The sequence below is a fragment of the Scomber scombrus genome, chromosome 2, assembly GCF_963691925.1.
Source record: "Scomber scombrus chromosome 2, fScoSco1.1, whole genome shotgun sequence".
NCBI lineage: Eukaryota > Metazoa > Chordata > Actinopteri > Scombriformes > Scombridae > Scomber > Scomber scombrus.
In genome coordinates, this window is record NC_084971.1 from 5,019,795 (window position 1) to 5,034,332 (window position 14,538).

The 14,538-nt window shown below is 39.9% G+C and overlaps 2 protein-coding genes across 2 annotated transcripts; both read right to left on the reverse strand.

Annotated features, from left to right (window-relative positions):
* Positions 1–461: 461 nt before the first annotated feature.
* Positions 462–7,898, reverse strand: LOC133992650 (tensin-4-like). The gene is made up of 12 exons (XM_062431339.1): positions 7,649–7,898; positions 5,842–6,196; positions 5,126–5,445; positions 4,937–5,032; positions 4,367–4,498; positions 2,814–2,906; positions 2,263–2,340; positions 2,044–2,106; positions 1,357–1,528; positions 1,175–1,243; positions 781–810; positions 462–594 (listed from the first exon to the last, which is right to left on the reverse strand). The coding sequence occupies exons 1-12, from the start codon at positions 7,896–7,898 to the stop codon at positions 462–464; spliced, it is 1,791 nt and encodes a 596-aa protein (XP_062287323.1).
* A 2,850-nt stretch (positions 7,899–10,748) lies between these two features.
* On the reverse strand, positions 10,749–12,172 carry ccr7 (chemokine (C-C motif) receptor 7). The gene has a single exon (XM_062436317.1). It carries the CDS (start codon positions 12,014–12,016, stop codon positions 11,081–11,083), a length of 936 nt encoding a protein of 311 aa, XP_062292301.1. The 5' UTR covers positions 12,017–12,172; the 3' UTR covers positions 10,749–11,080.
* Positions 12,173–14,538: the final 2,366 nt, after the last annotated feature.

The window sequence follows — 14,538 nt, forward strand, 5'->3', positions numbered from 1 at the left end:
CTGTTACATCTCTCATCACTATTTAATACTATCACGCATCAGCTAGTGCATATTTACACAATTACTCAATTTCCATAGGAATCTTTCTACATTGAGAAATAAGACAAAACAGCATAAAATGTCCCAACCCCAAATAAGTTTTATATGTATCATATTTTTTTAATGTCATAAATTGTTGCTTTCTTATTGCTTGAAAGCTATTTCAGTCTTGTTTATCTTCATATATGCCACAGTTACACCTGTCTTTTAAATGAATTATCATGTCGGCTTAAGCAGCTGAAATTCAGATTTTGTATTGTAATCTGGTGAGGCAGATAGAGAAAGAACAGCAGGAGTGGCTTTTACAGTGACTGTCATATTGGACAGGCTACCTGAGAAAAGTACAGTGTAAGAGGGGACAGTGTCAGTAGGGGTTCAGACCCCATGCAGTTTTATGTTGTCTTTATTTAGTTCTTGTCCGCCTACAGCTTGGCTATGGCCTCCTTGATGACCTCGACAATTTTGTCGCAGGGCTGCAAGGGGTCATACTCTGCAAAGACGTGACACATATTCTCGGCGCCGGCTTCGATGCCTTTTGCCACCAAACCAAACATCCTGTAGAGACAAAACAAGAATGGGTTAGACTTCATTTAAAAAAAAGAAAAAAAGAAAAAAGACAAGTACAAATTGAAGCATAAAAGATATGAATTTCAGGTAAGGCCGAAATCAGTTGAACAATACATAAATGGTTTGGAAACATCATTCTGATTGTGCAAGCCATTAAAAAGAGCTCATAATTACCTTGCACCAAAACTCGAACCTCGGAGCCACCTGTAAGAGCAAAAAAAGACAAAGTTTAAGATAAAAAAAAACAACAAGATATGTCATTGCCAACAGGTCTTATATTGTGTGCTAGATCAGGAAAAACACATCTGTGTATTTAATCAACATTTTGTATTAACTATGGTTCAATCACTGTGTGTAATGTGAAAGGTAGTGATGAACTCGTATAGTTAAAACAACTGCTGCAGTGCTTTTATGAATTGAAGTGTGAACTCAAAAGTCACCAAAGAGTAACTATCATACACTCCGTACTAACAACTTACTGCCATAAATGAGAGTGTAACCGTGGCGACTATCAAATGGTACGTGTTTTTAATCATTCTCAAAATGAATCATGTTGTTGCACACTTACACTCGACTCTCTGGATCTTCCCCGCTGTAGCTAAGCAGGTGAGCCGGGTAGTGGCGTCTGAAGAAGAGCCTGGGAAGAAAAATGATCATCAATCTTAACAAATCAAAACCACCGCTACAAGCTTTAATATTGTTATTTGCAAAATCTCTGCACCACATTCTCAGGATGTTTAGTTAACTTACTTCCTGTTGATGTCTGTCAAAGTTACGCCCTTCATAGAGACCTTGAGGTTGACTATGGTGGGTGTGAAGGAACCCGAGGCCTTCTCTATAGTCGAGGACACCGCCTTCTGCACTGCACAAGGTCCTGTGAGCATCTCGGTGGGGACGGCGTTCAAGTAGATGAAGTTGGAGGCTGTGGTAGAAGAGATGCATCAAAACAGATCCGTTAACCCTGTGACTAATGTTTTACCAACATAGACGTTCAGAATGATCATACATTTATAGATTATCATATAAATCATGACACACAATCTTTTAAGCTTATTTTTGTACTGTTTGCTAATATAATATCTATAGCTGACTGGAATAAACTCCAGCTGTGTTCTAAAATCAGGCCTAACAACAGGACCCTATAGTGCAGGTATTTCTTAATTATTCCATATAGTTCCATGTGGCTTCAGTTTTTCATTCCAACCAAGCAGGAGCACATCAGGATTGACACATTTAATCAACTGATCTCAGTTTTCAGACAGCTGATTAGTGGAATCGTGTGCTCTTGTCTGGTTGGAACAAAAAACCGTCAGGCATATGGCCCTTTATGGTATAGTTTGGACATGCCTTCATAAAGAGTAATTAAGTAAATTGGATGTATGCCCTAGGGTTCATTCCAGTTAAGCTTCATTATCAGTCCTGTGAACTTTGTCTCACCTGTTTTAGACTTGTTTTCCGGTGCTGGTTTATCAGGTGTCCTCTCTTCTCCTGTGCCCAGCTCTGCGTGGACAAATACACAAGCTTTACATTTATTGCCTTTACTCTCTCTCTCTCTCTGTATCTTTTACACACAGACACACACACACACACACACACACACACAAACACACATATATATTGACTCATAGGATAATAAACAATGCAATAAACGCTTACCTTGGAAGTGGAGCAGTAATTTGCAGGGTAAAGCATAAGCAGAAATAGTGTGCTGGTAGACCAGGGCAGAGAGACTGCCTGCAAAGATAACAAAAGGAAGGATTTGTTAAGAACACTTATTACTAAGAAATTAATCTTCTAGATCACAGAAGCCCACACGAAAATGTTAATATTTATCGCTGACTTTCTTTTTTATTATGTAAATGAGGAATTTTATGACTGTTTGTTCAGTATAATGCACGTGCTTTCTCACACCCATGACCGCTGATAAGAAAAATGAGAACCACATAACTCATGATAATATATGTGGTTGTGAAAGAAACACACCCCATGAATATATAAAAATGCTATGAACGAGACCCAACCACACCTGTCAACTCACACAACCAAAATGTCACACAAAGTTGACTCACTTCTAGTGTTGCAAGGCATCAGCATAACCAGGATGTGCACTCGCGTTGAGTGGGCGAGCACATTTGTAAGCGACTTGGAAGGAAAATTGATTAATTTTAGATGCATAATTAAAAGTAGGCGTTTTGTTTTTCACTCACCGAAATATGGTTCTTGAGAAGCGCCTTTGATGCGTACACCCTTAGCCGATGATTCAATGAGGAAGTGCCTCACAAGATCAGAACTGCTTTCTCCTATTTATATAAAAGGTCAAATGTAGGGAAAAACAAGATGAGCATGAAAGCGTGACTGATACTGTAGATAACATGTATATATAAAGAGGCATAGGCAGCAATTCCACATAGCTTGCAAAAACCCCAACAACCTGGGAACTTTTGGTTGGTTTTTGATGAATTAATTTCTTCTTTTTTTTTAATTTTTATATATTTATAGTGTCTTGTACCATATGGTGCCCAGCCTGATTGGGGTTTACAAGAGACTAGACAGCAAAACAATCAAGATGATAACACAATCGTCTCCGTGTCATTATCATTGCTATTGTTATTGGTACTTTGTCTCTCCCTCTCCTGTTTTTTCTCTCAACCCAACCGGTCAATGCAGATGGCCGCCCACCTAGAGCCCAGTTCTGCTTGAGGTTTCTTCTCTTTAAAGGGTTTTTTTTCCCTCGCCACTGTCGCCAAATGTTGAGTCTCTTTAAATTAAATTAAAGAGTGCTGTCTAGACCTGCTCTATGTGAAAAGTGCCGTGAGATAACTTTTGTTAGGGTCTGGCGCTATAGAAATTAAAATGGATTGATTGATTGACAGGATAAGAGAACATTCCTAAAGATGAATTTCATATCACAGCAGTGTCCTGTATCCTGTGTCATATCATGAAATATATGGGCTTAGCCACCAAATATCTCCCAAAAAAAATCTGTTTATTAAGAAGTCAACACTTTATATTCTGACCACTAAAACAAATCAGGATTCCTAAACAGAACTTGTATTACACCACAAATTGTGCATAAAATTAGGATGGGAGGCTGGGCACATCTGTTGCATGACATTCCTCTACTTCTCTCCTCATGTTTCCCATCCCGAATGCCAAAATCATTATATTTTATTTTATTTCAAAGAGAGAAATAATATATTGTTGTGACATCCGTAGACAAAGGATTATTGTGTCCTCCAACGATCCTCGGATGAGTGATAATTCGGCCGAGCCTTTTTTTTTATAAGAGACATCGTACTCTCAGGTCTGCACACAAATTTGGAAATGGCGACACGGCGCTCACATGTCTTTCATATAGTGCATTCCTAACAGAGCTGAGAACGGACAAATCTGCAAAATGAAGTAAGCCTCAAGATTGTTCCGTGAGTGCGGTCCATTTTTTCATCTTTGATTGCTTACAGTGCCATAAACAGCTGGTTTTCTTCTGTGTTTACACAGCTTATACTGTGGGTGGAAAAAATAACAGTGCTGTCTCCTGCCTCACCGCAGATATCCCATTCGCATCAGCACAGTTGGATAAGTGATTCCCTGTGCCTTTTGACGTCTTGGATGTAGACAAATAATGAGAGAAGCGCTATGCTACAATGTGTTTCCTGTGTATGTATCAATCAATCAATCAATCAATCAATCACAACAACGTAAGTGCTGCATGTGACTTAGTTAGAAGGTCAGGTGGCTGCAGTGGATTGTAGAAGTTTACCTGGGTAGGCAGTTGGAGAGGAAATGGCAGGCGCTTGCTCCACTTTCATGGCCAGACCAAAACTGCCTTTGAAGGAGGTGCTGTCTCTCACCACAAATGTTCCTGGTTCTTTTTCCTTCATCAGAGCATCAGCTAAAATGAATTCAACACCACAGAAAATGCTTAGAGACAGTTATAAATGTGTGTTCTATGTCCCTACCTACCTGGACAAAAAAGAATATATTATGATTCCTTCAGGAAGTATCTATCTATCTATCTATCTATCTATCTATCTATCTATCTATCTATCTATCTATCTATCTATCTATCTATCTATCTATCTATCTATGTATCTATCTATCTATCTATCTATCTATCTATCTATCTATCCATCCATCCATCCATCCATCCATCCATCCATCCATCCATCCATCCATCCATCCATCCATCCATCCATCCATCCATCCATCCATCCATCCATCCATCCATCCATCCATCCATCCATCCATCCATCTATCTATCTATCTATCTATCTATCTATCTATGACTTCAGAGCTTGCATTAAGTTAAGTGCCATTTTGAGATTCATACCTTCTGCTCTGCTGATATGTGGACGGAACCAATATTTTGAAGTGTCCATGACGAATTTCATTGAGGACTGGCTGGCATGAAAACGTCCTTGGAAACCTAAACAACCAATGAAATGTGACATGGGGGTTGAATATTTGAAAAATATGGAAGATGCCAGCAAAATAGACAACAGTAACAACTGAGACTCACTGTGGGGGGAACATGGCTTTGAGTTGGTCTGTGTGGTGTTTGTTTCTAGTGCAGGGGGGCTGATCTGCAGGTCCAGATGTGGCGCACCATTGACTAGCAGTACAGGGATATCGGTCAAAGAGCCACAGAGTGAAGCAGGACTGCTGTGAGCTCCTTTGCTGTGAAGATCCGGTAAATATCCTCGCTTTGTCAGATGGGGTTTGTCTGGACTGTGCTGGGCATCAGAGAGCCTCGATCCGGACACGTCAGTGAAGGAGCCGGATGTGAGAGCGAGGATGGACTCTGGAGAATCGGCGTCTTCGCTGGCCAAGGACAGGTTGCTGTGCAGGGGGGGATGAGGAAATACACATGCACGGATCAATACCTTATATTCTTTCAGTAAACTTTAACTTCACAGACGAGGAGGAACGTTTCTTCCTTCCTTTAATTTGTAACGTTGGAATGACCTTAGATGGATGGAAAAGATGGTGTACCACATTGTTTTCTGCAAGTGTGATTAAATTATCCAGTTTAAAAAACATAAAATGGAGCCTTTAAACTTTTGTTCCAAACCTCAAAACTCAAACCTAAATATTTGACTCCACTAAATCACCAACTGAATCGGTCCTGGTCAACCTGTTTGTAGGTTTTGCAACGTATTTACAAATTGCTTCATGCATAAGATGTCACAGTATATTTTAGTTTCGTGGCCCTGTGTAATTGATGGTGAGCTCTACCTGCCGAGGATGTAGCTGGTATCTGAGCATGTGGATGTGGAGAGGAGCGAGGCGGCGCTGTTTCTGTTTGAGTGTGACAGTCGCAGGGATCCCTGGGAGCAGTGCGTGTCGTTCCTCGGTGAGGGGTTTCGTCGTGGTGCGCTTCCGAAAGGCAGCGGAGGAAGGGAGGTCGACGGGGAGCTGGAGAAGATCACCGAGCCGTGGGGACTGCAGCTGATGCCGCTGGGGATGGGGATGCTGGGTGAGAAAGATGGGACCGACTTGGCCGGGGAGCAAGGAGGACATCCTCTAGGGATCAGCACACAGTCGGGGACATCTTCATCTGAGTAATCTGAGGATGGAGAGGAAAGTGTTAGCAACAATGCAAAAAGGATAATGCAAGAAATGTCCCACATATTTGGAAAAACCCTCTTTGGCATCACTCTTACCAAATGGGCTTGGCCTCAGTATGTAAACACACAGCTGCTATAACTCATCCGATAAAGACACTCATATTTCTCAAGCAGGTACTTGTTCGCACAGCTCAGATCATTCCTTTCTAAATGAAATGCTTTGAATTGTGTGTTGCTGCTGTTGCAAGGGAAACCACATCACTTTGAGGAGTCCCAACTTGTTCCTGTTCTGTCTGCCTCACTGTGTTAACGGACGCCACCGAGTGAGTTTATGCCCTCGGGAAAAAACTCTGCAGTCTGTGGTCAGTGCGCGAGCCAGACGGGTGGTGCAACCAGTTACATAATGATGACCAATACCGATACAGAAATAGAGAAGTCAGTGTGTAATTCTAAGGAGGTACTGCGATGATGTGTTTCTATGAAGGGGAATATTGCCTTTTGCAACAATGGAAAAGGAATACCCCTAAAAACAAAGCTGTCTTTCAGTGCTCCAACCTCTCTGACATAATTACCTTTTAACTGTTTGACTTCTCTCTCTTGCTTGGTGTGCCTCAAAGTTGCCTCCACAGCATGTGACGCTCAGTTTCACAAACATACAACAATACAACTCTCAGGAAAGAACGTGGTACAGGAAATCCATTTAAATGCTTTCTTGACTTTTGTTAAGACTTTTTTTTTGCTCAGAGCAGCACTCTGTGAAGATACCACTGTGCCACCGTTGCGCTTAAATAATGAGCTTCTGTGTGTCTGTAGCCTGAGATGTGCAGGGTGTGGTATGCAGTCTAAGCAGTGATATTCAGTGTATGTTAAGTTTAACTTGACGGAAAAGGAGAAACGTTACTTCTATCCTTTAATTTGTAATTTGTAGAATTATGTAGTATAACTGTGTGCCATGTGCTTTGGAGGCGAATCATTTCGAAATCAAGCAACAGTGATGAGAAATCAGACAACTTAGTTTATTGTGTCAGAGGGGTACACATCTCTCAAGATGAAATGAGCTGTAGGAAATCTATTTATATGCTTTGTCGACTCTTGATCAGACTTGATCAGAGCATTATACAATACTGCTGTGCTTCTCCGTGTCTGAAAGCCTGAGGTGTGTAGGGTGTGGCAGGTAGACTGGGCAGTAATCCCAGAACAGCTCAAGTGGTGCAATTACACCATGATTAAAAAAAAAAAAAATTAAACTATATTACACAAAGGTTGGGTAAATTTCCAACGCCCGAGGCTATGTGTACCATAGGTATTACAAGAGTGACTGTGGTTTTACCGAGCTCTGTGTCACACCTCTGTGGTTTGGAAGCTGTCCTTTGTCCTCTGTAAACCTCATTGTTGTTTTTCAGTCAGACATTGTTATGTAAGTTTGAATTCTCTTCAACCTTTCTGCAGTGTTTTTTGTTTCTGCTGCACTGTACCTGTAGGAGGGCTGATGCACGTGGGACTTTTCATGAGCGGGATGGGTTCGAATGTCGGATCCAGTTCCAGGATGAGGTGGTTGAGATTGTCCAGGCAAATGTCGAGATCGTTGTCGTCCTGGCTACTGCTGGATTCTGTTCGGGCTGGATGCTGATTGACCGTCTCCTGTGTCTGGTCCAGGCGGATAGTTTGACCCACTCTCAGAACGTGATTGGGCATCATGAGGGGCATGCCTTTAGCTGCAGGCATCATGTTAGTAGAGCTCGGTCTTCTGTGACAACCAAAGACATGGACATAATGGAGAGAGAGATCAGTTACACTGTCTTCACTGGAATAAAAGCTTTGCTTTTGTCTTCTTTGCACAACAGACCCATCAAAACCTCCCCCCCCCCCCCCCCCCCCCAGATTCTCAAATTCATAGAAAATAAAAGCTATTGTGGCCTCTAATGCACTGTAGCGATGCACATATCTCAAGTGTGTCATTGTTGTTGTTAGTAATTCATACAATAACTTGGAAATTATTGAACTAGCTATGTAGCCATTCAATAGATATAACCGTCTATACTGTATTTATATAGACATGTTTTTACATGTTTTTGCAAGCTTACTAGTGTCCAGTGGACTGAGGTGATGGCTATCTTAAAAGTTGTTGTCATGGTTACTAAACAACCTTTACAATGTGTAGTTCAGTATTTGTGGTACATGTGGTTATGTATCCATGCTTAAATCCACTCGGTAATGACACAGGCTGAGTAAGTGGCTCATTTCCACGCTCACTGGGTGTGTGATATGTGGGAGGATCATTCACTCTGTGTCTCCCTCTCCATTTCAGACAAGACAAGGCGTGGCGCTCAGTGAGTCACCTACAGTAGGCGACTGGTGGTTACCATGACTACACTAGTGTTGTTCCTACAACAGCCAAAACTTTTAGGGTGGCCATAGTACTTTGGAAAAGTATTCCACAGACCGAAATCTGCTGATTCTTTGGAAAAATGCACCTTATTTAGAGCATTTGCTGCTTTTGAGAAGAACAACATTTCTATTACATGGTCTGTCATGAAATATAAGTATATGAGTAAAGCCACCTTTAGTTTTCTTCACTTTTTATCATCTTTGGAAATAAGTACATACATCAAGCATCAAGCATCAGATTGAGCTTTAACACAGCTTCTTAAATTATTGCTCAAATCTGCAACAATAATAATAATAATAAGCAACTATTTGTCAAAGTTTTGTGCATTTAAGAAAACTGTTTAATGAAGCAGGCTGTACTAATAATGAATATTGATCCATCAACTGAAACACTATTGACACACTTGATATATTAGTTATAAAATGCTGACACAGTATTATAAACTGCTGACACAGTACATTGTCAGGTCATGCACACTTTTACTGCATCTCATGTCTCATATCATATCATATCATATCATATCATATCTAAACATATCATATATTATAACTAAAGTTTTAAAAAGAAGGGGTCACTTACCTTGTTTTCTTATGATCAGGATTTTTCAGTTGTAATGATGCTTTACTCTCTGGCTGCTCCCTGTTTTACTCTGACATGACATGTGTTGCATGCTTTTATTAATACAATCCCAACCCTCTTTCCTGTGAGCCTATCAGCAGCAAGGATCACTAATCCCTTTGGCTCTAGTTGATGATGTCATATTGCCGGTGTGAGGTTCATTCTTGGAAAAGTTTTATTTCTCATCCCTCATTGTGAAATGTAAACAGTAATGTACACAGTCACAGTCAGCAAAGCGACTTCTCAAGTAAAAGAGGAAGAAAGTAATGGTGATGAAATATTAACCAGGTGAGTGTCTGTACATTGTTTGCAGTACTACTGGGTATTGAAGGATTTACTGAAACAAACAGGAGCTTGACCTCACTAATCGTGTGTTGTTTTGTCATCTCTCCTCCTTTACAGACTCAAAGTTTTATTTTCCACATAATAAAATGTAACTTATTCATAACTGTGGCCACTGCAAACATATTCTTGTGTGGTGTGTTTCTGTCAACAGTGAAGCTCTGAGGTAGCTCTCCTCAGTATCTCTAATGACTGATGTCCTGATTCATATGGGGTAGGGTAAGTCTTCTTTAAGAGTGTATTTTCTTTCTGTTTTATTTGATAAACATATTTAGTCTGTGATTCTAACTTTCTGTTAAGATGCTTTTGAATCTTAGCTTTTCTTCACTTGGTCAAATTCACACATTTGTCTTCTCTAGTCTCACATAAAGCACCATATTCTTGCTTAAGTCTTGCTATTCTTGCTTTTTAGCAACAACAGTGAATAGAAGGTGTCAAGAAAAGCTTACCACAACTACACCAACATTCCATCTCACTGCTGCAGAGACCATGTAAAGTTGCAAACCTCTGCTGTATATAAAGGAGGTGTAATTTGGATATAACCTGCAAGATAACTCACTTCTACTTCACAGCACGCTATATCATTCCTCTGGACTTCTTCTCATTGTCATTCCATTCTTATTGCATATTGCATAAATTATAAGTCTTCCACAGCCTGGCTCCAACTGATGCTTTGTTAGTCCATTAAGCCCTCAAGTCATTTGAGTAATGTCTGCTGGTTTTCATGCACTTCCGGCCATGGTTATGCTGCCCTGACTCTCAGGTTGTACAACAACCCCCCCCCCCCATTAAGGTAATATTGTGTTTCTTATTAACACATATTAAGAGTTATTTCTACTGTATTTTATTGATGTTTCAGAATGTTCTGATATTTTATTATAAGAATGTATTAATTAGATCTGTGTACTTATATCAGGAATGAAAGTAAACTGTATACTTGCTGGTGGCCAAATCTCAAATGACACATTACACTTTTAACTGCTACTTTTTTTTTTTTATAAATTCATGTTTCTATGTTTTTTAATACACATTAAAACTGCTAATGCAGTATTTCACAGTTGTTTAGTATGTACAATCAATACATACAAAGTCTAGTTCCAGTGAATCCAAGCGTATTTAATTATATCATAATGTTTGCAAATAGTATAAAATACATTCAGAGTACATACATATAAGGGATTCTTACACAATTGCTGTTTATTGTACATGAGTGTGTGCTCTTCAAATGTTTGATTGACAGCTCTGTAGCTATTCTTAAGTAACACAACACATTTCATGAAATACTAAAAATATCGATATATTACCCAGAAGTAGGCGCATAAACATCACCAACGCCTTTCTTAATCTTAAGTAATAATCGTTGACACTGACAATGAGATGAAAACAATAAAAACACAGCAAAATCATACATAACTATCATTCACCCGTGTATAACAACTTCTGATATGTACATGTGAAATATATTTATATATTTGAATCTTTCTTTAAACCTCGTTTTCAACAGTCCATTGTGGGGTCAGTGGGTGTGAACAGGTATTCTGTCCATACTGGGACAGTTTTAGGGATTGAATGTGGTGGTGGTGTCAGTATCAGTGGCCGCTGAGCTCCTCCTCCTGCCAAAGGTATACCTGTAGAACCTCTCCTGGCTCATGCAACCCAGCTCCTTCAGGAGCTTCAGAAGGTCGTGTCGAAACTTCACGCCGATAAAGGCGTAGACGAAGGGGTTCAGGCAGCACCTCAGGAAGGCCACGCACTGGGTGACGTCGGTGGCGTAGAGGAGGTTGTTGTCGTAGACGCAGTCTTTGGTTCCTCCGGTTGCAGCGACAATTGTGTTCCAAAAAAGAACCACATTATAGGGCACCTGGCAGACCACGAAAACGGCTACCACAGCCAGAATCACCTTGATGGCCTTATTCCGTTCAAAGCTTTGAGCCTGGCAAAGGGTCTGGACGATGCTGCTGTAACAGAAGCACATGACCAGGAGCGGCAGGGCGAAACCCAAAATAATCTGGCTTGTCTGGAGGCTGACACGGAGCGGGTCAATACTGCTAGAGTAAGGGGTGCAGGTGTTGTTATTGATGGTGGTGTATTTCATTTCTGGTGTGGAGAAAATCAGCGCCATCACCCAGATGACAGCCGATGACACTTTGCTGAGAAACACCGCCCTGGAACGGTGGCGGTAAGCAGAGACAGCCTTGGCTATGGCGAAGTATCGGTCCACACTGATTAAAGAGAGGAGGAACATGCTGCTGTAGAAGCTGACCTTGTAGATAGTGTGCATGGCCTTGCACACAGCCAAGCCCAGCACCCATTCAGCCATGGAGTTGGCTGCCCAAAAGGGGAGCGACAGAGAAAAGAGAAGGTCTGCAAATGACAGGTTGAGCAGGTACACGTCCGTCATGGTTTTGAGACGATTGAAATAGAAGAAGGTGAGGATGACCAGCAGGTTCCCCGTAAGCCCCAGGAAGCAGGTGAAGGAGAAGAAGATAGACATGAACCAAAGGCGGAACTGGCGATTGGATTCTTTGACACATAGCTCAATGGTTCCATCACCATAATCCCATGTGAAGGAGCTGTAATCTGTGTAGTTCGAGACGGACGCATTCTCTTCTCGTTGAGACAAGGAAGACTGTAATCAAGACAGATTCAAAGATTGAATGAACCTTAGTAAATACTGTGTGTGTAAATCAGGAAGTGAAGCTGCTCCCTTGCAAATTCTTTGGTAGCCTTTACCAACCCCCTACTTAGAGGAAATGATGTTCGTGTGGGGAAGGCTGTGGTTAGGTTAGGGGTACTGTTTTCATCTCTGTGTGGATACTACAAACATGTAAAAAAAAACAAAAAAAAAAAAACATTTTTCACATTTACAGTTGTAAGAGGTGTCACACTCGTGTAGCTTTCTTACCTTGAATGTCATGAACCATATCAGAACAGCTGGCAGAAAGTTATGAAAACCTGAAAAAGAAGTTGAAATTATTTGGATTTGAAAACCAAGCATGGTAATAATAGGATGACAATAATAGAGGAGATGTTAGAAAACAACACAATGATCAATTATTAGGGTAAGGAAGTAAGAGTTACTTCGGTGATCTAGTATTGCACTTTCATGAGTTACATTTCAAGTAGGTGTCAAGTACTGGATCCTACATTTCCCATAATGCAACCAATAGTATATTTTCATTAGACCAAGAGCAACCAAGACTTAATTTTTATAAATGTGTTGTCTCTAAGTCCAAGCCCAAATAATGCAACACTATTACTAGTAATTATTAGATAAACTGACTTTTATGTGGGAAATTGGTGGAGATCTCCTTTAAATTCTAGTTTACGGTCATGTTTCAAACGTGTTTTTCTAAATACTTGTGGTACTGTCTCGCCCTATTGTTAGAAAGTTGACATTTGCTGTGAACCAGTAATGATGTGGTTGTATAGAAAAAGGACTTTGTTCTGTACTAGTCACTAATCATATCCATATCTAATCACTGACACTGTTACGTTAAATGTGATTTATTACACATCAATAAGATAAAATAACTGGATATTGTTATAATTATTAATTAACTATTATGATGTTCTTGCAGTAGGAATTTTAAAAGCTGCTTCGGTATTCGGTAAATGAGATTACAGAACACTGAATTGTTCTTTTCAGTGATAAAATGATCAGAAGTTACTATTTAGCAATGACAGTGGTTGGCAGACTAATCATAACCAGTGACCATTATCATAAAATAAAGTTGGGTAACACATTGAATAATTGTGGACACGTAGTTCAAACTGACTCACATGGACAAAAGACACACTCACACATTACCACGCTGCGTGCCGTCACCGGTGTTGTGTAGTGAGCACGTTCTTTAAAGAAGCAGCACTCACAGAGGCTGAGAGGAGAGCTATTATGGTATTAATACAACTCTCTCAAGATTAAAATAACCGTCACTGATAAATGTGATCAATTTGATACTAAATTTTCAGCCTAGAATTACTTTCTCAGAATTGCTTTTTTTTATACTATCACGATTCACTTTTCATTATTATATGAAATCTCAGTAAACACATAATTTTCTTCTTCTTCTTCTTTTTTCCTTACATTTTGCATTTGTTCACCACAGCACAAATAACATCCTTTTAACTATCCCAAGTTGAAGGTACTCACCGCTGACAGAAGTCATGTTGACAGGGAGCAATACGCTGTAGGTAAAGCCACTAAACACAGGGGAGCTGAAAGTCTGTGTTTGATGGTGGTTTCCCCTAGTTGAAATGAAAAAAAACCCTGTCGTGCTGAAACTTTTCCTGTCTGCAGCCCTCAAGTATCATGTGAGATTGAAAAAAAAACACTGCCTGCAACTATAGTATGTTGAAAAAACAAAAACAAACTACTTCTCTTTTATTAATTGATCCTACAGTGTGCTGTATTAACATTTAGTAGATAAGGTTAAACTACAATGGTGCCTATCATTGGATGTAATGTATATGCAAATGTTGGCTTAAACACCCTGACATTAAGCTGCCTAACCACTGTGACTAAAAAAAGAAAATAACTATAAACCACTTTCTGGTATTCACTGCTTCACTTCACTTTATTATCTGTGTGTATGTTTAGAGGGGCAGAGTTACAAAATGTCAAGTTTTCAGTCATTTAACGTGACTTCTAGCTTATCCTGTCTTCACGAAAGCGACTATCTGAGCGTGATCGGGATGGAGATATGAAACTTTATATGAATCATATCTAAATGAGATATTTCAAGGTAAAGCAGACACCATCTGTATGATAATGTCTCTATGGCTCAAAGCCACAACACAGAGCAGTCAGCAGATACTGATATGAGTTGTGCTAAACCCCATATATGTGATGTGTATGGTTAGTTAGTTAGTTAGTTAGTTAGTTAGTTAGTTAGTTCAATGCAGATGACACCCATTTGTTTTGTATGTAGTATATATGTTGTTCATTATATATGCATCATCATCTTTTTTTATACATTTTTATACACAAAATGTTCAGATAGTAACATAGTGTTT

Coding starts and splice junctions, on each gene's coding strand:
- LOC133992650 (XM_062431339.1), bottom strand. CDS start 7,898: ATGCCTGCAGCTAAAGGCATGCCCCTCATGATGCCCAATCACGTTCTG. Junction 1,529..2,043: donor GGAAAACAAGTCTAAAACAG/GTGAGACAAAGT, acceptor CTTCTACCACAG/CCTCCAACTTCATCTACTTG. Junction 595..780: donor GGTTCGAGTTTTGGTGCAAG/GTAATTATGAGC, acceptor TTGTCTCTACAG/GATGTTTGGTTTGGTGGCAA.
- ccr7 (XM_062436317.1), bottom strand. CDS start 12,016: ATGTCTATCTTCTTCTCCTTCACCTGCTTCCTGGGGCTTACGGGGAAC.